At 39.2% G+C, this 27,839-nt stretch overlaps 4 protein-coding genes across 4 annotated transcripts; 2 read left to right on the top strand and 2 right to left on the bottom strand.

The window, feature by feature from the left end:
• Nucleotides 1-5,888: 5,888 nt before the first annotated feature.
• LOC102248145 (olfactory receptor 4C5-like) lies at nucleotides 5,889-6,943 on the top strand. The gene has a single exon (XM_005870871.1). It carries the CDS (start codon nucleotides 5,942-5,944, stop codon nucleotides 6,941-6,943), a length of 1,002 nt encoding a protein of 333 aa, XP_005870933.1. The 5' UTR covers nucleotides 5,889-5,941.
• A 6,223-nt stretch (nucleotides 6,944-13,166) lies between these two features.
• Nucleotides 13,167-14,114, top strand: LOC102247847 (olfactory receptor 4C45). Its single transcript, XM_005870870.1, has one exon. The coding sequence runs from the start codon at nucleotides 13,167-13,169 to the stop codon at nucleotides 14,112-14,114; it is 948 nt and encodes a 315-aa protein (XP_005870932.1).
• A 2,086-nt stretch (nucleotides 14,115-16,200) lies between these two features.
• Nucleotides 16,201-17,167, bottom strand: LOC102239712 (olfactory receptor 4C3). Its single transcript, XM_014543294.1, has one exon. It carries the CDS (start codon nucleotides 17,104-17,106, stop codon nucleotides 16,201-16,203), a length of 906 nt encoding a protein of 301 aa, XP_014398780.1. The 5' UTR covers nucleotides 17,107-17,167.
• An 8,000-nt stretch (nucleotides 17,168-25,167) lies between these two features.
• LOC102239401 (olfactory receptor 4S1) lies at nucleotides 25,168-26,097 on the bottom strand. Its single transcript, XM_005870847.1, has one exon. It carries the CDS (start codon nucleotides 26,095-26,097, stop codon nucleotides 25,168-25,170), a length of 930 nt encoding a protein of 309 aa, XP_005870909.1.
• Nucleotides 26,098-27,839: the final 1,742 nt, after the last annotated feature.

The raw sequence follows: 27,839 nt of genomic DNA, 5'->3' as shown, positions 1-27,839 counted from the left end.
TTTTTATTGATTTTACAGAGAGGAAGGGAGAGGGATAGAAAGAAACATCGATCAGCTGCCTCCTGCACGTCCCCTACTAAGGTTAAGCCTGCAACCAAGGTACATGCCCTTGACTAGAATCAAACCCTTGACCCTTCAGTCCATGGGCTGACACTCTATCCACTGAGCCAAAGTGATTAGGGCTCTTTTTTCTGGTATCTTAATAAGGAAGGTTCGATTATTAATTTGAGATCTTTCTTCTTTTATTGATATAGGTATTTATAGCTATAAATTTAGATGCATCCCATCAGTTATAGTATGCTCTGTTTTCATTTTTATTCATTTTAAAGTATTTTCCACATGACTTCCTTTTGACCCATTGAAATGGCTCTCCTATATGGTCACTGCTGCACGTGGCATCTGTCTGAGGAATGTGTCCTGTCTGCCCTGATGGTAGAACCAAAGCCTCTAAATAATGCACATTTGGTCTGAATCAGCATCTCCTCCCCCTTCCTTCCCTGTGCATGAGACACATCATGAATCAGTGTGTAACGTACCACTATAACATAATTGTTAGGTCTCAGGCCTAGAAATTAGATCAGTTTGTATTTAATCAAATCTCTACCAAATATTAGCTTTTTTACGTTGATCAAATGATGCTCACAGTGAACATCAATTTCCTTGAACATAAAATAGAATTATTAATTCCTCTCTCAAGGGGATAATGTGAGAATTAGATAAAATACCACACTTAGCAGAGTGACATAAACACAGAATGCTCATTACATGTTAGTTCTCACTGTATCCACATTTCCTTTATCTCTTACAACTTCTCAAGGATTCTCAACTTCAGTCAGACTTTTAAGTAAAAAGAAGATCAAACACTCGTAGAAAGATTTCAGAATTATGACTTATGAATCAGTATTCAATACTTTAAAACTTGGTCTTTCTTCTCTCCTAATTTCTGTATTTGCCCAGATTCTACCAATACTTTATCAATATAGACATAAATAGATAGAGATATAGTACAGAGATAGATCAATATAGACATAAATAGATCTAGATCTAGATCTAGATATAGATATAGATATAGTGATAGAGATATATAGGTATATAGGTATATAGGTATAGGGAGAGAGAGAGAGAGAGAGAGAGAGAGAGAGAGAGAGAGAGAGATGAATTGAGACAATTCCTACCAAAAATCTGAATTGGTCACATCATGAGCTCTGATTTCCTGTAACAGACATGACAACAAACCTTGAGCTTTTACTCTATGCCAGCCACTAATCTAAGCACATTATATGCTTTATCTCACAGAACCCCCATTAGGTATCCTTATCACGCACGTTTTATAGATGTGAGAATTTAGGTATAAAGAGTTGGAGGAGTTGCCCGAGATATTATAAAAATAAAAGTACCAGCAAAACTCTTACTCTTTAGCTTGATTCAAAATGTATTATTAAAGAGCAGTTTCTCTCGCCTCCATGTTTTCTAGCCTCAGGACAATGACCATAGAACAGCAGTTTTGCACTGCCTACGAGGTTTTCACATGTTACTTTGCACAATCCTCCCTATAACTCTGAGACAGGTGTTACTAACACTGTTTAAGATACCCTGGCTGGCTCATGCACCCACTGATGACTAGAACATTCTGTGCCTTAGGTCCCAGATTCTAGAATCACTTCCTAAACACAACAATAGAGAGCTGCCCACACAGCCCAGCTGGCTCTCCCTGCCCCGGTGGTCACACATGCCTTGGCCACAAGAGAGAAAGTATAAACTGATTTGGTTGGAGCTGCTAATTCTAGTCCTCTGGGAGTTGAGAGGTAAAAGCCATCTTAACTTCTTGCACTTGAGTAATACCCATTTAAATATTTCCCTGAAACCACATGTGAAAATGTTTATAAGGAAAACCCAAGAAGACCACATAAGCATAACCAGCCCCAGATCACAGAAGCTGTTTGATTCTGAGTTTCCAACCCATTTAGGTCCAGACTCCCAGATCAAAGGAGTTATCTCCTGGCTGAGTGCAGGCTTAAAAAAGGAGGCTTAAAAGAGCCGAGTTCAGGGTCCTGCTACTCAAGGCAACTTTCATTTGTTGCTTGATTTTCTGGTGCTTACAATCCTTAACTTTTCTGCTATAACATAGTCTGATATTTCTGTGGCTTTAAATCAGATTAGATCTCAAATCAAATGCCTATCTATAATAATAAAAGCAATATTATAATTATGTAATATGCTAATTAGGCCAGATAGCCGAAGGACCTTCTGGACAACCTTCCGGACAAAGCTGGGGCTGCGAGGGCCAAGGCAAGCCACCACAGCTGCGAGGGCCGAGCTCCTTGCACAAATTTCGTGCATCAGGCCTCTAGTTATGATATATTTCATCTGATCACCAAGAAAGACTGGCAAGAGAGTAAGTAGAAGGTGGCTTGGAGAGATGTCCTCTAACGGTTAGGTATTTTTTCCATCAATTTCTTTTGAAACCTAAACTTTGGAAGCTGTCTGACTAAAGAAATTCATTATCTGAGCTGGGATACTGTGCCTTACACTGACAGGATGGTGTGAACCTATAAAGCAGAACTAAACCCAGGCCCATAAACTGAGCATCACTTAGGAAGTCACAGCAATTGTTTTCAGGTCATTAAGTGAGGAGGGGGGGGACATTATACTTAAGATAAAAATGGATGAACCTGCAGAGCAGTCATTAGCAATGGGTCAGTGATGCTACCTCCATGCAAAGTGTGCTCTACAAATAAGATGCCTTGTTATTGAATGGATCTGTTACTTCCTTCCCAAATGCATTCTGAGAGGTAGGTATAGTCTGTGATTCCTTGTTTTTCATATTGAATTTATTGGGGTGACATTGGTTAATAAAATTATATAGATTTCAGGTGTACAATCCTATAATACATCATCTGTATATTGTATTATGTGTTCACCACCCCAAGTCAAGTCTCCTTCCATCACCATTTATCCTCACTGTACCCTCTCCTACCTCCCCCCACCCCCCTTCCCCTCTGGTTAATCTTCATGCTGCTGCTGTCTGTGTCTATGAGTTGTTTGGGGAGTTTGTTTGTTTGTTTGTTTGGGGAAAGTGTTGTGTTGTTGGGGTGTTTTGTGTTGTTTTTTTGCTTAATCCCTTCACCTTTTTCACCCAGCCCTACAACCCTCCTCCCCTATGGGATTCTACTGTCATGGATTTTTATGAAACTGGCATACTTGGTCTACTAAGGAATCAGTCAGGATATTATGGACCAAAACCTAAGATAAAAAAAATAAAATTTATATCATTAAATTATTTTACTTACTATAAAAGTAATATATTTCTTTGTAGAAAACTTGGATCAGAACATTTTTAAAAGAATACAAAAATCATCCTTAACCCACAATTCCAATAAGCACTATTAGTCATTAGTGTACTTTTTTCAAATACTTTTCTATGTATAAATGTTATTTTGGACAAAAGATCATAACTTATAAACTCTTTATAATTTGTGTTTGCCACTCAATATTATATTAGAAGACTCTTTCCACACCATTAATTCTTGCAAAAAAATTTAATGTCCACCTGATATTTCATAACTATAATTCATTAGTTGTTCCTCTTTACATAGACATCTGAAATGCTTTCACTTTTTCACTATCATAAAAAATATATTATGAAATACAACCTGTAAGCATAATTTTTGTTTATATTTTATCTCTAATAGATTCCTAAGGAGTACTGGACCAAAGGACATGACCAGTTATAAAGCCCTTATTGTGTACAATCAGACTTCTTTCCAGAATATTCTACATCAATACACACTCACCAGCACTGGGTAATATAACTGTCATAAATCTTTGCCAATTTGTCAGTTAGAAGTATGTCACTGTTTTTAAGTTGTATTTCTTTGATGACTTATGAAATAGAGGAATTTTTAGATATCTAATGTTTTATCTGAGAATTATCTTTTTATTTCCCCTATTTTAATACTGGTGTGTATAGATCCTTTTTTGTAAAAATAATTCTACAATAATGATGATCTGTTATACGTGTTGCAAGTACTTTTCCAGTGTGTTCCATATTTTTATGTAGTTGAGCCCATTAGTTTTATCTTGTGTTTATACCATTGCATTTCACTGAAAATACTCTTTCTCCATCAAAAGATTAGATATATATTTACTTTTTTGTTTTTCTGTTTTTAAACAGATCTATGTTTTATTTGAAGGCTTTAACACATGGTACTTGGGGTTTTCTTTCTCTCTCTTTTGATGATGGCATGAGGAGAAAAGACTTTATTTGAAAACTTCCCATTCAAATATAAAAAATATTTTATGAACTATACATGATATTCTTTTAAGTATTATTTTTTTAAATGGGGTTCTTTTGCAATTTGATTATACTTGCTTCTTCTTGAGCTTATCTATGCTCATCAGTTTTATTTGATATTTTTGAATTGAATATTTAGTTCATTTATTCTCTGTTTATCTTTGTTTCTTAATATTATAACAATAAAATATTTCAAGAATAAGAATTTAAAAACATTTTATGAACTATGCATGACATTATTTTAAGTATTATTTTTAAATGGGGTTCTTTTGCAATTTGATTATACTTGCTTCTTCTTGAGCTTATCTATGCTCATCAGTTTTATTTGATATTTTTGAATTGAATATTTAGTTCATTTATTCTCTGTTTATCTTTGTTTCTTAATATAACAATAAAATATTTCAAGAATAAGAATAATGATATGTGGGGAGTTCATTTTTATTTGAAAAATCAATAAAATATATTTTAAAAAAAAGAATACTGATATGGGGGGTTCATTTTTATTCTTTCATCAAAAATTTAGAGTGTGTGGAGAGCTCTATGTTTCACCTTTAGGATAAAACTTTGGCTTATGTAATAATGATATACTTTGGTACCTCTATGCCATTTATTTTTCCTATTTTATATATGAGAAAGTTTAGGCACAGTCAACTAAGATCTATACACAACTTCACATGGCTACTAATCAGTGAAAACAGAATGAAAAACAGTCTGGCTATAAAGAATATACTCTGTCCAACAAATTATGATGCTTGTGTTTCCTCTTCACTTTAAAAGTAGCTGTTTTGTAGTAGATCCTGAGAATTTCTCCTAGTCTTCCTTAAATTGAGTTTTGATTTGTAAAATGACCCTGAAACCTAAACATGACAGAAGTTCTCTAAACAGTGAATTCTAAAGTTTCCAATAAATCTGGGGAACTTCGCACTGCATCATGCTGTCTGCTTCATCCTCTTCAAAATGTTCTTCTTCCTTCCTGTTTGATTATATCCTTAGATAGTTGTGTTTAAATATAGTATAAGCTCACAATCTGCCAGATATAGCTTACTGGAGCCTCAAACATTCACTCAGTTCTGTTTTTCTGGAATGTGACTATATCATTTCTAATATCTAATTGAATTCACTTTAATATCTAATTGCATTCACCCTGAAACAAATTAAAGATAGTAAGAATAATGAACTCTGACTTTAATCCTCATCAGCACAAGTGACAAGAAAAGAGACATGTGGAAATAGACTCTTGAATTCAAGATTCTGCTCCTTTATGGGTCTTCTCTGTATTCCTTTTCTGTATGGGGTAAAACACTATGGCAATTGTTGGGAGAATAGCCATCTGTGGACAATTACAGGAAAGATGTCTGGAAAACCAACAGTCATAATACTGTGTTTATGTATATGAGTGGAATGAGTGAGTGAGAGAAAGAAAGGAGGAAAGGGGAGAGGGAAGGAGAGAAAGAAAGGAAGTGCTATGTATTCATTATATGACTAATACATAGCAAAAGTCTTGGGTTTATCTGCTTGGGGTTTCCATCAGTCTTACAGAAAACAATCCTGACAGAAAGTATTTGCTTGATCAAAATGTATCTGCCACAACTGCAATCCCTGTGCTATTCACAGATAAATCAATTATCCAAATGCTAGAGTGGACTCATGGAGCGAAGGAACAACGTGACAGAATTCATCCTGCTTGGCCTGACACGGAACCCAGATGTGCAGAAACTCCTGCTGGCTGTGTTCACAGTGATCTACTTCCTCACCGTGGCAGGCAACCTACTCATTGTAGTGACAATCACCACCAGCCGAGCCTTGGGCTCCCCCATGTATTTTTTTCTTTCTTTCTTGTCCTTTGTAGATGGCTGCTGCTCTTCTGCCATGCTCCCCAAAATGATATTTGACTTACTCACTGAAAAGAAAACTATCTCCTTCAAAGGGTGCATGACTCAGCTCTTTGCTGAACATTTCTTTGGGGGAGTTGAGATCATCCTGCTCACAGTCATGGCCTATGACCGCTATGTGGCCATCTGCAAGCCCCTGCACTACACAATAACAATGAACAGGCAAGTGTGTGGCCTCCTGGTGGCCATGGCCTGGGCCGGAGGATTTCTTCATGCTCTGATTCAAATTCTTTTTATAGTCTGGTTACCCTTCTGTGGCCCCAATGTCATTGACCATTTCATCTGTGATCTTTTCCCTCTGCTAAAACTCTCCTGCTCTGACACTCACATCTTCGGACTTTTTGTTGCTGCCAACAGTGGACTGATGAGTATGTTAATTTTTTCTATTCTTATCACCTCTTATGTCCACATCCTTTGCTCCCTAAGAGCTCACAGTACTGAAGGACGGCAGAAGGCTCTCTCCACCTGTACCTCCCATGTTACTGTCGTTGTCCTGTTCTTTGTACCCTGCATATTTGTGTACCTTCGGCCCATGATCACCTTCCCCAGTGATAAAGTGGTGGCTCTGTTTTATACTACGATAACACCCATGTTTAACCCTTTAATCTACACCCTCAGAAACTCAGAGATGAAAAATGCCATGAGAAAGCTCTGGAGCCAAAAACTAATAGAGAAAATCGAAATAAAATCTATTCATATTTTAAGAACAAGTGTGACTAATAGAAAGGATAATGGTCTTGAAGTCAAAATAATGTGAGTTTAAGTAGATTTTTGTTCCCCTTGCTTTCTAAAATCTTCAATGGTTTCTCTTTCATAAAATATCAATATTTGATTAAATGATGACCAAAGTTCCCTACAATTAGAAACTTCTTTGTATTTACGAATTATTGCTCAAAGGGACATTGCTAATCAACATAAAAATGTCACATGTATAGAAAATCTCTGAATTTGTGTATTCTGTAGAACAATTCTCTGTAAATCTTCAGGTATAGATAATATAACCAACAGGCTAAGTAATTAAAATATTTAAACAAATAGGCCTGATGGAAATTTTGTTGAAAATGCTTAGTTTTAATCCCAACTACTGTAGTCAAAGTAGATTTATTATTGTAAGAGATAAGGATCAACCAAAAATGAATGGGTTTTGAGGAATGAGAGGGTGTCATTAAGCAGGACTCATTCCAAAATTAATGCTTCTGTGTTACACAATTCCAGATAGCACCATTTACATTGTAATATGGACTCTTTCCAAAATAAATTATTTTTCTGCCCAAAGCCATAGAGGGATATAAAATTCTTCCAGGTACATTCAGAGAGCAATCTTGCACAAGATTTGACAGGCAGAAAATAATTTATGTAGCCCTTTTTTCTCAAAGACATCCTATATACCACTTCACCTCCAAAGTAATTTTTTATTTAATGAATTTGTGCCTTAGCTAATAGGAACAAAAGTATCTGGTACAAATGAGAGAGTTGATAATAGCTGAATAATCAAGACACATTCAAATTTGAATAGAAAATTTCTATACAACAAAGGAAACAATTAAGAGGGTGAAAAGACTACCTATAGAATGGGGAAAACTATTTGCAAACCATACATTTGGTAAGGGGTTAATATCCACAATGTATAAAGAATGCATAACTCAAGAGCAAAAATAGCCCAACTTAAAAATGGACAAAGGACTTGAATGGACATTACTACAAAGAAGATATACAAATGACCAACAAGCAAATGAAAAGTAGCTCAAGGTCGCTAATCAGAGGGAAATTCAAATCAAAACCACAATGATATATCACCTCACATCTGTTAAAATGGCTATAATCAAAAAGACAAAGAGATAAGTGTTGATAAGGATATGAAGAAAAGAGACCCCTTGTGCTCTGCTAGTAGGAATGTAAATTGATACAGCCATTACGGAAAACAGGATGGAGGTTCCTCAAAAAATTAAAAATGAAACTTCCATATGATCCTGTCATCCCACTCCTGGGTATTTATCCAAAAATACTGAAATCAGTATCTCAAGGAATTATTTGTACTGCTATGTTCATTTCAGCATATGCACAATAGCCAAGATGTGGAAACAACCTAAAAGTCCATTGACAGATGCATGGATTTTTTTTAATGTGGTACATAGACCATTATTCAGCCTTTAAAAAGAAGGAAACCCTGCCATTTGTGACAACATGGATGAACCTTGAGGTCATTATTCTAAATAAAATAAGCCAGTGAGAGAAAAACAAAATGAACTAACAAGCAAAACAGAGACAGACTCATAGAGTGGGGTGGTGAGGGGATTGAAGGCCTGAGTGGGGAGGGGATGGAAGGATTGAGCAAAAAAAGAGAAAAAACTCATTGGCCGGCTGGAGTGGCTCAGGGATTAAGCATGGACCTATGAACCAGTAGGTCATGGTTCGATTCGATTCTCAATTCCCAGTCAGGGCACATGCCCGGGTTGCAGGGTTGTGGGCTCAATCCCCAGATGGGGGGTTGTGGGGTGCAGGAGGCAGCCAGTCAATGATTCTCTCTCATCATTTATGTTTCTATCTCTCTCTCCCTCTCCCTTCCTCTCTGAAATTAATAAAAATATTTTTTAAAAGAGAGAAAAAAACTCATGGACACAGACAACAGTGTGGTGACCGGCAGGGGAGATTGGAATTAGGGAAACGTGGAGGAAGGCACGGCGGGGGGCGGGGGGATAAATGGTGATGAACAGAGACTTGACTTGGGGTGGTGAAAACATAATACAGTATACAGATATGGTGTGGAATTGTACACCTGAAACCTATATAATTTTGTTAACCAGTGTCACCCAATAAATTCAATAGAAAAGGAAAAAATGACAAGGCATCATTTACCCCCCAAAAAAGGAAAGAAAACAAATATTGCATAATTCCACTTATATGATGTATCTAACTCATAGAAGCAGAAAGTAATAACATTGGTTTCCAGGGGCTGATGGAAGAAGGTGGAGGAATGAGCAGTAATTGTTTAATGGATATAGAGTTTCACGTTGGGAAGATGAAAACATTCTGGAGATGGTTGGTGGTGTTGTTCACATAGCAATTTGTACACTTATAAATGTTCGAAATAGTACATTTTTGTTATATATTATTTACCACAATAGCAAAATACTGGGGAAGAGGGACAGACTGAGTGAGTTGGTAGCAAACAGGAGCAAACTTGTTAATTCCTGAGGACAAAACTAAAGGCATTGCTTCTGTTTCTGGTTCTGGACTTCAGGAGTGTGTCAATTTGGTTTAAAGGTACAAGTTGATAACAAAGAAAGGTGATTCTGTGCTGGACTGCAGCCAGCTCTTCATCACCTCAGAATCAGAGAGAAAGAAGATTGTAGTGGAGCTTCCTTTTGATAGTGTTTCCATTCTCTACCTCTGATATGTTGTCTTTATACAAGAGTGCTTGGTTGGATGTTTTTTTTCTCCCTGGCTACTATGTGAAAACATAGTACTTTACTGTATTTCCCCAAGCTTCTCTTCCTGTGGGACAGAGAGAAAAGCCACATTCCCCCGAATACATCTTGAGACTGTCATCTAGGTATTCATCCCAAAGGAAGTAGATATATCCATGACTTGTATATCACTCAGTCTTTGGCAGCTAGGAATCCTGCCATCTAAGGCTTCTCAGTCAGTCATTGATACGAATGTCACTATTTCCCAGGTTTACCTGGCACATAACCTTGAAGACACTAGCATTTCCATTCTTGGAGCAACCATATCATTCATAACAGTCATGTTTCCAGGGAGAAATCCAGTCTCTGAATTCCGACCTAGGCCTAACAACACCACATATCCCATGCCAGGTTCTCACCAATGTCAAAATGAGCAACAAAGCCCTATAATGAGCTTTCCGACTTCTTGTACCCGGTCCCAACCTAAAATAGAGCCAGAGACACAAGTCTAACCAAAGCTCAACTTCATTTCTAAAACTGGCCTCCAATGAGATTTGTGGATACCAAGTGGGAGTAAATGAAAGACTTTGTTTAAAGCTACAAGATATATTTCAGCAGAACCAATTACTAATTCTCTGAGGACTAGAGAGGTCAATGCAACAAATCCTGCACTTCTTGCAAGCTTATTTAAACATTTCTCTAGAGTCAGTGAAGAAATAATTGCAAAAAAAAGGACATTTAAGTAAAGGACAGCAGCAGAGCCATGTACCAACAATCTGAAGATTAGTAGGGGAAACATTGTCCCAAGCTTTGGGGGTTAGAAGGAAGGCTTAAATCAGGAATAAAAAGAATTCTCTCGCCCTAACTGGTTTGGCTCAGTGGATAGAGCGTCAGCCTGTGGACTGAAGGGTCCCGGGTTCGATTCCGGTCAAGGGCATGTACCTAGGTTGCAGGCACATCCCTAGTAGGGGGTGTGCAGGAGGCAGCTGATCGATGTTTCTAACTCTCTATCCCTCTCCCCTTCTCTCTGTAAAAAATGAATAAAATATATGTTTAAAAAAAAAGAAAGAAAGAAAAGAAAAAGAATTCTCTCTAGATTGCTCATGACCTTGTTGGGAAACCAAAATTTAGGACAACTGATTTGAGAAAACATTGTCCATTCAAGTTTATTTGATTCACTTAAACATTTTATAGTTTCATATACCAGTTTTTCCTAATTTAAAGAATTTTTTATTGCTCCCATTATTTTTAATTTAGATTGAATATAGTTCTAAATATCTGAAAATATATATATTGAAGATGTAGTTATACATACATAGGAAGCCAAGAAAGTGGGGAAATTAAATCCTTGAACTACTCAAGTTTCCAAACTGAAAAAGCTCATTTTCTGAGTGATCTTGGTCAAACTGGTAATGTGAACCAAAATAAACTAAAATTCCCAAGATTGAGAGAATTGTCTAGAGCAGTGGTCGGCAAACTGCGGCTCACGAGCCACATACGGCTCTTTGGCCCCTGGAGTGTGGCCACGAAGCTTCAATCGCACTGTACGAGCACGCCCGCAGGAAGAGCCACACTCAAGGGGCCACAGTTTGCCGACCACTGGTCTAGAGAGATAAGGATTCCAGTGTCAGGCTGGTTAGCTCATGGAGTCTATTTGCAGATATGTGGCACATGCCATGAGGGGAAGAAAGCAATGGTGGAGCTAAATTTGCAAACGGAGGAACTCACAATCAACTAGATCCAGGTTAGTGATAACTACATCCTTTTCTCCAAATTTTAAGCAGATTGACTTCACTTAGTTTATTTTCACTGAAGTAGTTTTTGTACTTAGAGTGTGAATTGAAGATTAATCTTTTTCTCTAAAAATGAAATTGGGCACAATGACATGAAACTATCAATCAAAAGCACTGTCTGTACTACTGCCAGATAAGACACTGCTGAGAACTACTGAAGCCATTTATACAGCATTATGGTTAACATTTATGTCTCACTAAGTTGATGGATTCTGCAGGTTTCTGTTTTAATGACTTGAAATTCTCTTCTTTATGACTTCCCTGTTGCCACAATGAAGTCCGAATTTGTGAATTAAATCTATTAAGAATGATTAACCATATAGTCAACATCTGTAGGAGTCATAGATAGAGAAGAAACAACTCAGAGACTTCGCATTCTTAAAAACTAAACATACCTTTCCTCTCCTTTACGGAAGCTTAGAGGTTATGATGCTGACATAGGAAAAATATGTGGTTGTGTGTTTTGGCAGGGACTCGAGAAAGGAGAGAGAGGGGGAGAAAGAATAAAATACCTTTATGGTCTTTTGTATCAACAACCTGTACTCATTCTAGAAAACCCATGCATAGATCATTCCCAGAAAAAAAGAATGTATTTTTGTATATATTCAATATATCCACCAGTTAGCAATGAAAACTTCAAGTTCATCCTAAGTAATTACACATGCCAAAAGCAAAGAAAAAAAAGTGTATTATTTTAAGTGAGCCTATTATTTCTGTCATGTCAACAGGAAACTTCATGACTCATTTAAATCCATTTGTAAAATATAAGTAGGATAATATATCTAATCCAGGGCATTATTCTATATTTGATGAAAGACTAATTAAAATATTTAAAACTTTTCAGGGAAATTTGCACCACTTACATGTCCACTTTTAATGGTGTGGAAAGAGTCAGCATGAAAGAGCCATGCTAAGCCAGACACAGCAACTGGGGCTGTTGAGTGAATGCTGCTCAATGAACTGTCATAAAGATAGTTCCTTGGCATTTTGAAGGAAAAAGACTTCATCTGAAGCTCTGGCTCTCGATGTACATGTGCAATCATTTGGCAGAGAGAAATAACAGCTCACAACACATTTGATATAAATAGTAAGGCTTGGTACTTTCATATCTGATACATAGTCGACTTTTTTCCTATTCAGTTATTTGTAGACTTATTTCTGAATGGATCCATGCAGATTTTTTAATTTATTTATCTTTATTGTTGAAAGTATTACAGATGTTTCCTTTTCTTCCCCATTGGCCCCCTCCACCTCCTGCCCACCCCCACCGCCAGGCTTTCACTGCACTATTGTCTGTGTCCATGGGTTATGCATATTTGCATACAATTCTTTGGATAATTTCTTACTGCCCCTCTTCCTCCCTTCCTCCTGAGGTTCCTATCTGTAAAAGAATATTGTGTTCACATAACCTATATGTATTCATGCCAATAGATAAGTATACCTTCAACATAATTGTTACTAATGAGATGTCCCCAAAAGAGAAAGAAAGCCATCTATGAGACTTTTAGAGCTACAAAGAAAGTTTGGAAGTCAACCACAAATCAACATTTACAATAAAACCTTGCTTTTATTGTGGTGTTTGTAAGGTGTTGTCACTATTTAATGAATACAGGAGAAAATTTAACCTACTTCCATTCTTCTTTATAGCTATCTACAAAATGACAGAGATGAGTGGAAGGGGTAACTCCATCAATCCCAAAGACCAGGTCTAAAGAAGTGATAGACTATTTTAGTACTGAATTTAAAATATCATCACTCAGAAATACCGTGATCTTTCCAGATGGACCAAGCTGAATCGATGAAAAGGACAAGCAATGTAACAGAATTCATCCTACTGGGCCTGACCCAGAATCCAGAACTGCAGAAAATCTTATTTGTTGTGTTTTTAACCATCTACTTGACCACACTGACAGGTAACCTGCTCATCTCAGTCACCATCTTCATCACCCCAGCCCTGAGTTCGCCCATGTACTTTTCTCTGTCCTATTTGTCCATTTTAGAAGGTTTCTACTCTTCTTCCATAGCACCCAAAATGATCTCTGACTTGATCTCTGAAAAGAACACCATATGCTTCAATGCTTGCCTGACTCAGCTCTTTGCTGAACATTTCTTTGCTGGAGCTGAGATCATCTTGTTAATTGCCATGGCCTATGACCGCTATGTAGCCATCTGCAAGCCCTTGCACTATATGACTCTCAGGAGCCAGCCTGTGTGTGGTTTTCTCATGGGAATGGCTGGAGTTTTAGGGCTTCTTCATGGAGGGATCCAGGTTTTGTTCATAGTCCAGTTACCATTCTGTGGCCCTAATGTCATCGACCATTTTATGTGCGATTTAATACCTCTCCTGGAGCTAGCCTGCACAGACACTCATACTTTGGGACCCCTGATTACTGCCAACAGTGGGTCACTGTGCTTGCTTGTTTTTTCTATGCTGGTTGCTTCCTATGTTATCATCCTGTGCTCCCTCAGGACTCAGAGCTCTAAAGGGCGTCGCAAAGCCCTGTCTACATGTGCCTCTCATGTCACTGTTGTCATCTTATTCTTTGTACCTTGTTCATTCCTATACCTAAGACCTTTAACCTCCTTCCCCATTGACAAAGCCATGACTGTGTTTTGCACCATAGTAACTCCCATGTTGAACCCTTTAATCTACACCTTCAGAAATGCAGAAGTAAAAAATGTCACGAAGAAGTTCTGGGAGCAAATAATGAATACTGATAATGCATAAACCTTGTGATTGGAATATTTAAGCCAAAAAAAATATTGTGATATTCTGTAGATATTTATTCCCTTTCTTAGTTGATTAAACTTGGGACAGTCAATTATCCTGTCTGGACCATTTTTCTTCAGGAGCCCACATGTTGTGGGCAGGGCTGACATATCCGTTAAGGCATAGTCAGCACAAAGCTTAGAGCCCAAAATAGTGATGCTGACATGGCTCATGCTCTTGGGACTTTTATCAGGTTAGATATCACTATATATGAAGGCCTTTGAAAAATAGATGCTCTGCCATAATTTCTTATGAGTAACCATCTTGTAAATATATGCAAGCAATTGTATGTTTAAAAAATCAAATTTAACAATCTAATTGTAGTTCCCAAGAAAGATAGAATGAAACAGGATAATGTAAAAATAAAGATGATGATGATATAATGATGATTGCTAATGTTTGTTGAGCACGTTCTGTGAATAAAGTCATGACCTAAGTGCTTATTTTGTATGGGATCAGTCCTTTATGCTATCTGAGATTGTGACTGTACTGAAAATAAAGGCACTTTTCAAATTTCAACTAAAGTAAATATGCTTTTCTAGAAAGTCCCACAATAAAATTCTGTCAAGCTGGCAAACATGCTATTTTTAAGCAAGCCTCATCATGATCTCATATTTCTTAGCTGACAGAAAAATTAGCTTAGTTATATTTTTACTATCTAACAGCAGAAATGAATAGGTATAGAACTGAAGGTCTCATTTATATGTAGTGATTATTAATTAGACTTAAACATGTGACAAAGTGAAAGAAGACAATATTTATTTTGCCCAAGAACTCAGCAACAGTTGTTTTTGCTAGATATAGAATTAGGGGATCAAACCATTATTTCCTGATGATCTCCTGAATTTATTGACTAATGAAGACTAATTTTTAGTACTTCCAGTTTTTTCCATAGTGAAAAAGTGGATATGATGGTGCATTACAGATTATCTGTCAAACAAAATGTAAGTTTATTACAAATTATGGGAGCCTACAATCTTAAAGGGTGAAGCCTGGGAAGGGATATAGTCAGAGTTCGTAAAAGTAGGAAAAGAATGGGATGAACATGAATGGATGTTTCAGATTCCAGGATACTAGAATCCCTTGGAGTTTGAAACAGGAAAAGGAAGAATGAAAGTCCACTTTGCATCATTGGCCAAAACATAAACCATTCTGTTCTTAGCACAGCATATTTGAAACTTAGTAGAGATGGAAAAGTAAAAGAAAGCAACACTTGATTAATCAATTAACCTCATGGAAGATTAAGAAAAAGTTGAGGGACATATAATATTCTCAGGTAAAATGTGTTGGGGTGTATGTGGCAGAAATCTGATTAGGAACTTTACATAGATTATCTAATTTAATTCTTACAATAGCACTTCAGACATTATTATCTTTATTTATTTTAAAGACAAGCTTAAGACACTACAGAGGTTTGGTCACTTGCTTAAGGTCATGCCATTTCCTTATACATAGGAAATAAGAATCAGACGCAGGTTGACTTTGCTGCAGAGCCAAGATCTTACCCTCTCTGCGGTAGGGTAGCAGCCTGCTGATGTCACAAAAGGTGGAAAAAGAAATGGAAGCCAGACCTAGATGCACACAGCCTCCTATATGTAGTGACGTGAGAAGTTTTTTGCCTTAAGTTGTATTTTGCTCGCATTTATACGACGCAATTATTGCACAAAGTCAAATGATATTAACACGGATTGCTATTGAAAGATCTGGATGATGAATCACAAATAACTGATTTTGAGTTTAGGCAAGTCAAAGCTAGAGACACTTGATTAATCAATTAACCACATCAGGGGACATTTTTTCTAATTTCTGAAACAAGGATAATAATCATTCATGCCCTACATATTTCATATAGTCATTTTATAATCAAAGTATTCAGTTCAAGTGAAAAGAGTAAGTAAACCATAGAAGTGTATGATGATGCATGGATGGATAAGATTAAATAAGTTGATATACGGTAACAAAAAAGTTTTGGTTTGCTCCACTCACAGCAATAAAATCATTCCTATTTCCTGCCTTGCCACTCATGATCCACTGCAGTTTTTTACTATGTGAAGAGCTTTTTCATGGCACTTTTTACCTCGTCATTTCTCAGGGTATAAATGAGTGGATTCAACATAGGTGTCAGAATACCATAAAACACTGCCATGCTTTTGTCTATTGGTAAAGTAAATGAAGGACGCACATAAGTAAACACACAGGGCACAAAGAACAGGGCAACAACAGTGAAGTGGGCCCCACAGGTGGAGAGGGCCTTGCGTCTCCCCTCTGCACTGTGGGACCTCAAGGAGCGCAGGATGACAATATAGGAGGCGGCCAGCATGAGAAAATTCACCAGGCAGATCACACCACTGTTGGCAACCACCAGCAGACTGGTGACGTATGTGTCGGTGCAGGCGAGTTCCAGCAAGGGGTACAAGTCACAGACAAAGTGATTAATTATGTTGGGCCCACAGAAGGGCAACTGAAGGACCAGGAGGAGCTGAACCAATGAATGCAGGAAGCCCCCAAGCCAGGTTACTCCCAGCAGCAGGGCACAGAGATGCCTGGTCATGATAATTGGGTAGTGCAGGGGCTTGCAGATGGCCACGTAACGATCATAGGCCATCACCGTGAGCAGAATGATCTCAGTACCTCCCAAAAAATGGGCTCCAAAGAGCTGAGCCATGCAACCCTCATAAGAGATGGTTCTCCCCTCATACAAGGAGTCAGCGATGAGTTTAGGGGCCATTGAAGAAGAATAGCAGGTGTCTATAAAGGACAGGTTGGCCAAGAAAAAATACATGGGGGAATTCAGGGTGGGGCTGGAGGTGATGGTGACCACAATGAGCATGTTGCCACAAACTGTGACCACATAAGTGACCAAGAAGACCACAAAAAGAACTCTCTGTATTCCTGGGTTCTGTGACAGTCCCAGCATGAAAAATTCTGTGATATTGTTTGATATTTCCATAGTCCAAGGACACAGAGAATGCAGGTACAGTATTGCCTATAAATGAACAGAGAAACATAATCATAACATTGCTAATTCCAGAAGGAAATATTGCAAGGTTTCTTTTATCTACACCTACTTCCCTTTGCCCCTTTTAACACTTTCTGTTCCAAAATTCTTATACCAATTTAGTGTGTTAATTACAAAATGTCAGCATATGTCTGTCTGCTAACTTCAGCATCAGTTGGTACTATATATCTAAGTTATTACATGAAAATAATAATTTAATTAGCCATACTTTTAATTTATTTTATTACTACTGAAATTGAACTTTTGGCAGATACTGGTTTTCCAATTCAATGAGAGTCCCTCTCTAACCATTTTCAGCAAGTCTCCGCCTAGACACAATGGCACTTGAGAAAACTATGAACATTCCAAATCTCCTGAAACTTCTGCACGAACAGTTCACATATTAAATCTTTCTTCTTGGACTGCACAATGAGGTTTGCTACACTTTCTGTTGCAGGTATTTCCAATAGTAACACAAAGTGAAGTAAAACCAACTAAAGCAAGGATTGGGAGAAACTGATGAGGTTGCAGCTGGAGACTTACCCAACTTCTCCATTTCTCTCCTTGTTCCTTTACTCCCACTCCGTGCACAGACTGTGGACAAGCTCATGTCTAGGAAGCCAACTTAAATTACTCCTCCCCCTTGCTTTATATATTCTACATACTCTGCATTTTGCTTTTTTTTTGGCTTGGTAAAATTCTTCTGGTTAAAGCTACTAGTCCTTCTGTAGTTTATAGGAAGGAGTCAAAGGTTACAAAAATAAAAAAAGTTTGGTGAGCATCAGTGAAGGGTTCTATTAAATGATTACCTGTGCATTCTCTACATAAATGAGGCTTGGGGGCAGGGAAAAGAGATGGCCTGTCTTACTCGGCTGCAAATTACAATCTCATCCAGCAGAATATTCCTACTCACCCTTTACTCTCCTAACAATATGAATGAAGGAAATGCCTGTGCCTGTCTTAGTTTTGAGAGACACATAATCTATCATTCTCCTAAAAACACAGGCCTTCTTAAGGTAGCTAAATCTCTCAACTTGATGAAGATCTGATGCTCAGTTTGATGGGAATTAAAGGAAAATCATAAGTGTCAGAGGAAGAAAGACACACCCAGACATAAGCAACACTGGAGAGAAGAGTTCTGTGTTGATCAGGAAGCTGCCTCCTTTTTCTCTCTCCAAGCTTTGTTGCAAGAAGGCAAATACAGCTTCTACAAGTGACAAGCTTGATGGGGACCTTTTCAGAGTAGAACTTGATGGCCAAGAGCACAGATAACAGTAACAAGAGCCAACGCCTGTGTAGCATTTAGCCTTTGCCAAGCACTGTCCTAACTGCCCTACATATATCAGTTCATATAACCCTCACTTCATGCCCAGGAGATAAGTCACTGTCTTTATCCTTATACTGAAGAAGAAAGTCGGGCACACATTCAGCAACTTACAGACGCATATTCAGCTAATAAGTGACAGAGCTAGCAGGCACTCTAGCTAAGGAGTCCACGGGCTTTGCTGTACTATACTGTCACTTACCAGTAAGCTCATCTGGGTTTGACTCCTTCCTCTGCCACTTATTGACTGTCTGTATAAACTGGAAATACTGCTCTACCCTGAGGTTGCAGAGAAAAGTAAATGAAAATAGTGCATGTTGAGCGCTTGTACCGAGCCTGGATGTGACAAACATTTTTTAAAATATATTTTATTGATTTTTTCCAGAGAGGAAGGGAGAGGGATAGAGAGTTAGAAACATTGATGAGAGAGAGACATTGATCAGCTGCTTCCTGCACACCCCCTACTGGGGATGTGCCTGCAACCAAGGTACATGCCCTTGACTGGAATCGAACCTGGGACCCTTCAGTCCGCAGGTTGATGCTCTATCCACTGAGCCAAACCGGTCAGGGTGTGACAAACATTTAATAAAGGGCACATCTGATATCATTATCATCAACACCATTGGCATGTGGCTTAGGAAACAAGGACCTAGATACATGTACTCGAGACCAAACAGGTATTGATATGGGTACAATTTTATTATCCTAGGAAATATGAAAAAATCCCTAATCCTGATCTCCATACAGAATACAAGAGTAGAAAAATAGAATCAATATGAATAGTAGACAGTTTAGCTACATAATAAATGTATATGCCCCATAATAAAAATGTTCAGCTGGTTCATTGCTGTGATTCAAATTTATGGAAGCACAAAATAAATTATTTGTTAAAAACTAGCAAAGAATAAAAGGCTCCTGTTTGAGTTATCCAGGAGAAGCAAAATTATTTCATGGAAAATAACGTGAATTTTAGCAAAATTATTCCACCACATTTTTATTTGAGTTGCATTTTATTTTATTTTATCTTATTTTAAAAATAGATTATAGAAAACTTACAGTGACTGGATCTGAGGACATCAACAGGTCACCAGGATTGGTTTGATTTATACCCTAACATCATGGAATGGTGAGGCTGGTCATCTAGGCCAGCTCCAAGCACAACATCCCAAATTTTTCTGTTCTACATAACTAAACTTCTGAATGAAATTTGAATTGTGTTTTAAATTGAGACAAAGCATAGCTGAGGCAATTGCTATCAATAGCAGAAATTCATCTGAACTGAAACTTTCTTAGAACAGCAGTAGGTGAAACCCAAAAGGTTGTCATTCACTTACAAGCAGCTGGGAATTCGTTTTGTGATCCATTTCCCTCTTACTTGCTGAAGAACCCTATGACATTTAAAATCATCTTTTCCGATTGTCTCCATTTTAAAGACAGTGGATTGCAGACTCGGAGTTTAGGTGCAGCTGGTCCAAGGTCACATGGGTGATTCCTGGCAGAGGCACTCCTGGCTCCCAGGTCACTGGTGGCTCCAGGTCACTCAGGTGCCCTTTCCAATATAACCACGCCCTTCCGTTCTCTACGTTGTCTTTGAAACGCCAAGTAAAGCCCTGCTGCTAACATGAGGGAGAAAGTTCCCAGGAGTAGCAGCTTCTTAGCTCTGCTTTCTGCTAATAATACTCATCAGCACCATGCAAGAGAAATCTTTCTCCTTCCAATGTTATCACTCTCACCTTATAAATAAAGGGTTATTTATAAGGTGAGAGTGATAACATTGGGGTTTCTGATGTGTGTTCTTTCCGCCTCTCTGAGGGAGACTCATTCTCCCCTCCCAGGACCATTGCGGAAGCAGCGTTAGAACTAGCTTTTGCCTTGTTCACAGCTCCGAACCATGTTGATGCCATCATTTAATTATTCCCCGCAAATACAGTTTGGTCTCACAAGGAGTGGCCTCTACATTCTGCCTCCTAGAAGTGCCCTTTGTCCTTTTGGTGTCTGCATGGATAGTCCCCAAATTGTCAGGAGGAAAAGGGAATTATGATATTTTAGAAACTGGTATTAAGGGTTATCTTTAGGAAAATTGCTAACTGGACAAAAGTAAAAATCAACAGCATTTATTGAGCATCTTCCGTGTTCTAAGCATGGGTACCAGCCCTTTTCATATACATCATCTCTTTCATCTCCCCCCATAAGGATATGAGAAAAGTATCACTCCCCTGTATCCACACTGCTACTGTGTGGTGTGCTGACAGACCAGAGAAAGGAGGGCCAGAAGGACTGAATTGAAATTGCACTTCCACCATTTCAACCATTCAATAAGTACTTTTCCAGGCATTTGGTTAAATGCCAGGAATATCAGAGTGAATAAAATCGACATGGTCCCAGCAGCCTATACTCCAAAAGGGGGAGAGCTCCCCCCAAACCAAAGCAGGACATAAGCAAAATAATTATAAAAGCAAAAACATGGAATGTATTAATATATAAATATATTTTCAATCTTGAAGATATTGATACACATGTTTAATAATTGATATGTGCAGCCCATTTTTCTCCATAAAATTTGTAACCATTTACATTTTCAGTATTCTTGCCTATTCAGCATGTGTAATTCGCAATATTGAATGAATCCTACTCTAAGCCTTTTTCCAAACGTGTTCCCTGAAAGCTTCCAGAAAAAGTCACAAAATAGGATTTTGTCTGCTATTAATGTGTCACCAACTTCAAAAGGCCCATCAACATTGCCCAGCAATCCTATTACATCAACACATTTTTCCACTTCTCCTCAAGGGCCATTTAAAAGTTTCCTCAAAATTCTGTTCCCAACCACAAGTCTCTACTTTTTACTTGTTTTTTAACTTTACTTTTCAATTATAGTTTACATTCAACATTATTTTGCATTAGTTTCACGTGTACAGCATAGTGGTTAGACAATCATAATTTACAAAGTGGTTCCCCCCATATGTCAAGTACCCATCTGGCACAATACATGGTTATTACAATATTATTGACTATACTAGAGTCCCGGTGCACAAAATTCATGCGGGGGGGGGGGGGGGTCCCTCAGCCCGGCCTACAATGATACAAGCATTCCACTCCTGGCCTGGCCAGAGGCCCTCCGCGGCTGGGTGCGGAATGCTTGCCTTGTTGCTGGGGCAATGACGCAAGCATTCCCCTCAGCCCCCCACCAGCCGCTTCGTGCCCGATGCCCAGAGGTCCTCTGCGGCCAGGGTTGAATGCTTGCCTCATCGCGGCGGCGATGAAGCAAGCATTCCGCCAGGCCGCTCACACTGCCTGCTCTCAGTGGCCGCCCACCCTGGGACTGGGGGACTCTGGCAGGGCTAAGAGTACTGGGCGCTGCCATCTTGTGGCTATGGGTGCTGCCATCTTTTGTGACAAAGTGGTGGTTAATTTGCATATTACCCTTTTATTAGGTAGGATTCCCTGTGCTCTACTTTACATCTCCATAACTATTCTGTAACTACTAATATATACTTCTCAATCCCTTCACCTTTTTCACCCAGTCTCTTAACTTCTCTCCCCTCTGGCAACAGTCAGTCTGTTCTCTGTAACTATTAGTCTGTTTCTATTTTGTTTGTTTATTTTACTCATCTGATTCCACATATAAGTGAAATCAATGGTATTTGACTTTATCTGCCTGACTTATTTCACTTATCATAATACTCTCTATATCCATACATGCTGTCACAAATGGTAAGATTTCCTTCTTTTTTTATGGCGATGCAGTATTATATTGTGTAGATGTACCACAGCTTTTTTTATCCACTCATCTACTGATGGGCACTTGGGCTGTTTCCAGATCTTGGCTATTGTAAATAATGCTTCTATGAACATAGAAGTACATATATTCTTTCTGATTGTTATTTCGGGATAACTCCAAAGCATGCCCCGTAGAAATCAAGTAAATAAACCTACCTGGTTGCCTCAATTCTTAACGTTATTTTCTAAATATTTTGCAGTCAGAAAACTGACTCACTTGCACAAATCACCACAGGTAAATGGAGTTTTGTTTCACTAACAAAGTCTAAATGTAAAGTAATCAAAGAAATATAAAGACTATGTTTACTGCTCTAAACGTGCAAATCTTGGTTTGAATTGTTCTTCAGCAAAATCGAGGTTGCTGTAATTTTTTTTTAAAAAAAAAGGAGACTTACATAAAACTTTAGACAATAATAAATAAATAAATAAATAAATAAAATTGAGGTTGCTGTGTAGGCTAACGCCCTCAGGCTGAAAAGGAGCTATTGCCTTCATTTCTACCAGACATGTTCAGATAGTAAATGAAGTAGAAAAGCTTTCCTGGGACCCTCACAAGATCACATTGACTGGGAAAAAGCATAAATAACTTCTGTCGCTGAGTGCCACCATCTTTCCACATACCCCAGCATGCCAGCACCAAGAGGTAAAATGAATGAGCACAAAGTTCCACAGCTAGAAGATGACAGCATGAGTTCCTGTCCAAGTGATTCCCTCCTTGAAGTCTATGCACTTTTCACTGACCTACTAAAGAAAAGAAGGGAAGGAGCTCCATTTTCAACATTCTCCTAAGTACAGACAGCTATGAAAGGGCTATGGTTGACACCATGGAGTATTAGTGGATCATATAAAGTACAACAGCAGTCTTTTTCTTATCTTCACCCAATGATATGATTTTATTGATTTTAGAGAAAGAAGAAGGGGGGAGAGAACAGTGGGAGAAACATAAATGTGCGAGAGAAACATCCATCGGTTACCCCACAACCTAGGTATGTGCCCCAACTGGGAATTGAACCCACCACCTTTTGGTGTACAGGATGACACTCCAACCTACCTAGCCACACTGGCCAGTGCCATGATCCCACATTCTTCCAAGGACTTTTAAAAGAAGGTGATTTATTCAACACAGATTAAGTAAACTGATGTACAAAAACTTCTGAGAATATTGCTTTCAAGATATCAGAGGCTATTTTATTGCTGTTATTCTCATAGTCAAGATCAACATTTGCATTTGTGCTTGTTAGGCATCTGATGAAACAAAAAGTTTTTTCTACACTACCATCCTCACCCAACCCTGATCACACTTCCCCTGATGATTGTGCCTATTTCATGAGGCATTAAGAATTAAAGAAGTTAATTCGAGGTGATAGGTAAACATCTGAGGAATGAATAACCAATCTAGAGTTACAAGGGCTTTAAGGGAAAGGGCAGGGTCAAAGAGAACAGAAGACATTATCAACAGAGGTAGTAGCCACCTCTGAAAAACAGACTTTGATACAGGACTTTTCAAGGTCTTGTGTGTCCTGCAACCTTCTGCAACTGGCATTGTCACTGTCTCCATTTGTAAATGTGGAAATTGAGACCCAACTGGATGAAATGACCCACGAATGATTAATTAAGAAGGACATCTAATCCTGCTCCTCTAAATCCATTTTGCACAAATTGGCTCCCTCTACATGGAAACAAAATAAAGCAAAGGGCATGAGTGGGGGCGGCAGCCCCTGCTCAGCTGGAGAGGAATCAGTACTGCTGGGTGAGGTGCTGAAGCTTGTTCTCCTGGCTCTGCTCGCCATCATCCCAGGCCACCACCAATCCACGGTCCTTCAAAACATCCTTGTCTGAACTGCTCGGTGTCCATTCATTCCGTCTGAGGTGGGAAAAGTCCCGAAAGCAGATTTAAGGAACCTGGATTTTGGTCTCTATCTTGCTCTGGATTTACTGTGCGACTTTAAGTAAATCCTTTAACTTCTCTACATTTGTTGATTCATCTGCCTGCTGAGAGAGCGTGAAATGAAGGAATAAGAGTAAAGTGCCTCTAATATCATAAGAGACCGAATTAATTTCATTAAGTACATGTTAGCCACAGTAAAGCAATTAGCTAGTGCTATTATACATTGTATAGGTGAGATACTTGAACTTCCAAGAGGCTCTGTCATTCACAGGCTCTCGTATGTTTCCTGAATGAGGCATTAATTATCACACTAAGGGCCCCCTTCACTGTGACCCCCTTGAGGGAAGAAATTACATCTTACTTTTTTAAATATATTTTTATTGATTTCAGAGAGGAATGGAGATGGAAACATAAATTCTGAGAGAGAATCATTGATCAGCTGCCTCCTGCACGCCCCACACTGGGGATCAAGCCCGCAACCCAGGCATGTGCCCTGACAGGGAATCAAACCATGACTTCCTGGTTCATAGGTCGATGTTCAACCACTGAGCCACACTGGCTGGGCCATCTTACTTTTATTTGTATCCCACTACCTCACTCATTGCAAACACTCAATAGATATTTAATGAATGGAGGATGGAAGAAACTTATGGGATTATTATTATGAAAAGAGCTTAGGAGACAAACAAAAACTCATAGACACAGAAAGCAGTATGGTGGTCATCAGAGGGAAGTGGGTGGAGGTAGTTAAGGTTAAAGGGGGTCAAATACATAGTGACAGAAGACGATTTGACTTTGGGTAGTGGGCACACAATGCAATTATACAGATGGTGTATCATAGAAATGTACACTTGAAACATATGTAATCTTATTAACTAATGTCACCCCAATAAATTTATTTTTTTCAAAGAGTTAGAAGGACAGTTGTCATTACAAGCATCAAACTGGGGATGCAAAGCCTGTGTTGGATGCTACAAAATGGGAAGTCTCCCAAGTTCCAGGCTGGATGAGATTCCTTGGAGTGTCACTTCTCTCCCGAATTCCCCTTGACCCTAAACACTTTCCTCATGGCATTTTTTACCTCATTGTTCCTCAGGGTGTAGATCAGAGGGTTCAGCAAAGGTGGCATGACAATGTTAAAGAGGATGACAAGTTTGTCAGCAGCCAGGGTGGTAGACGGACGAATGTACATGAACATGGGGGGCACAAGGACCAAAATAACGGTGACGATGTGTGAGCCACATGTGGACAGAGCTTTGCGGCGGCCCTCAGATGACTGGCTTCTCAGGTTTAGTAAGATGACCACATAGGACACAATAAGGATGATGAAGCACACTAAAGAGAGAATGCCACTGTTGGCCACCACAATGAGCCCCACTACATAGGTGTCTGCACAGGCCAGCTTCAGCAAGGGATGAACATCACAGAAAAAGTTGTCAATCTCATTGGGCCCACAAAAGGGCAGCTGCACCGTGAGGAGGGTCTGCAGGATGGAATGGAGGAAGCCAGCCACCCAGGAGGCCCCTGCCAGCAAACCACACTTCCGTCGATCCATAATGGTTATGTAGTGCAGGGGCCTACAGATGGCCACATAGCGATCATAGGCCATGGCTGTGAGGAGGAAGATCTCAGTGCCACCAAAGAAGTGGGCAGAAAAGAGCTGGGTCATGCAGCCATTGAAGGAGATGGTCTTGCGCTCCACGAAAGTGTCAACGATCATCTTGGGCGTGGTAGCGGACGGATAGCACATGTCAGCGAAAGACAAGTGGCTGAGGAAGAAGTACATAGGAGCACGCAGGGTCTTGCTGGCATTGATGGTGATGATGACCATGAGGTTCCCCAGGAGAGTGAGCATGTGGAAGAGGGAGAAGACCACGAAGCACACATGCTGTAATTCCCTGCTCTGGAAAAGGCCGAACAACACAAACTCAGTCACGTTGTTCTTGGTGCCCATGGATTCTCTGCCCTGAGCATCAACCAAGTGGTTAGCTCTGCAAGGACACAAATTATGTGATATAAGAAAATTTCCCAAATCCCGGGAGTCAGAAAACTGTACTCAGGTCTACTAATGATTCTAACACCCAATTTCAATAGGGGAGAGGGGTTCCCCACACCTACAAGCAATTCTCAGACACCATCTGGGAGTCCTACAACTCAACTCAATTTTTTACACTACCTGGAGATATAGCATCAGGTCCCACAAGTTAAGGGTTCCACACACACACACACACACACACACACACCTGTATGCTTCTGATCTAATTGCCATAGATTGGAGGCTCCAATGACTCCATCCTTGGCCTCCACTAATTTGCTAGTGCGGAAATCAGAGAAAGATTTGGCTTACAAGACTACCAGTTTATTATAAAAGTATATAGAACTCAGGAATGGCCAAGTGGAAGAGATGCATTGAGCAAGGTATGTGGTAAGAGCTTCCATGCTCTCTGAGCACATCATTCTCCAACTCTCCACCTGTTCACCACTGGAAGCTCTCCAAACCCCACCCTTTGGATGTTTATAGAGGCTTCATTACTTAGTCACGACTGATTAAATCATAGGTCATTGGTGATCAAGTCAACCTTGGCCCCTATCCTTAGATAATCTACGGGCATTCCAAAGGTCACCTCATCAGCATGACGAAAGACCCTTTATATTAATCACTGGTCAGGAAATTCCAAGGGTTTTAGAAGCTCTGTGCTACATATGTGGACAAGACCAAATATATATTTCTTATTAAAAAATCACAATATCAGAAGTCTCCAGCTATGCTTTATACTAACCGTGAACTTTGACAAATCAATTAACTTTTCAGAACCTCATTTTCAAAGTTTAAAAAGATAAGGATATCTGTCCCTTCCTCTGTGTTCTATTGTCCCTGGTATATACCATCTTCATGGTGTCAGCGACGCTGTTCTGTAATTGTTCATTTATCAGCCTACTCTCCTCACTAGGCTGTGAGTTGCTTGATAGCAAGGCTCCCGACCGCTTGACTCTAGACAATGTTCACTATCTAGCACATAGTATGCATTCAGTAAATGTCTGTGAAATAAGAAATTAATAAATACCTGCCCGGTCCACCAATCGTGTCCAAAAATAAACCTCTGATCTTTCCCCGAAAACATATATTTCTGAAAGGCTTCTAGCTCAGTTGTTGGCAAGTCCAACTTTCTGAATGCTCAGCCTGAAAATCTTAGTCATCCTGATTCCTCTTTCCTCACATCTCACCTCTAATCAATTAAGAACTCCTGCTGTCTTTACCTCCACAACATAAGAATATACCCTCACCCCCTCCATAGCTTCCATCCTGTTCTGAGCCCCAATCACCTCTCCCTGGCTTGCTAACTGATGTCCCTAATTCTCCTCCTAGCACATACCCTACCATGAGTCTAATCTCATCACAATAATCAGAGGGCTCCCTCAAAGCCCTACAATGAATGTACATCCCATTCTGAGTAAAATCCAGAACCTCTGCCATGACACAGGGGCCCTTCAGAATCTGATCTAACCTGTCTCCTCCCACTGTCCCCTTTCCCTGCTTTCCAAGTACACTGGCCTCCATGATATTCCAAACACCTCAGGCATGCTGCCACCTTAGGAACTCTGCACTGGTTGTAACTTCAACCCAGAATATGCTTCCCCTAGATGTCCATTGGCTAATTCCCTCGCCTTCCTGAAATCTTTGTGCAAATAACACTT

This window comes from Myotis brandtii, unplaced genomic scaffold (genome assembly GCF_000412655.1).
Source record: "Myotis brandtii unplaced genomic scaffold, ASM41265v1 scaffold324, whole genome shotgun sequence".
In the NCBI taxonomy this organism is placed as follows: Eukaryota; Metazoa; Chordata; class Mammalia; order Chiroptera; family Vespertilionidae; genus Myotis; species Myotis brandtii.
This window is presented reverse-complemented; position numbering and strand designations above follow the sequence as displayed.

Coding starts and splice junctions, on each gene's coding strand:
- LOC102248145 (XM_005870871.1), top strand. CDS start 5,942: ATGGAGCGAAGGAACAACGTGACAGAATTCATCCTGCTTGGCCTGACA.
- LOC102247847 (XM_005870870.1), top strand. CDS start 13,167: ATGGACCAAGCTGAATCGATGAAAAGGACAAGCAATGTAACAGAATTC.
- LOC102239712 (XM_014543294.1), bottom strand. CDS start 17,106: ATGGAAATATCAAACAATATCACAGAATTTTTCATGCTGGGACTGTCA.
- LOC102239401 (XM_005870847.1), bottom strand. CDS start 26,097: ATGGGCACCAAGAACAACGTGACTGAGTTTGTGTTGTTCGGCCTTTTC.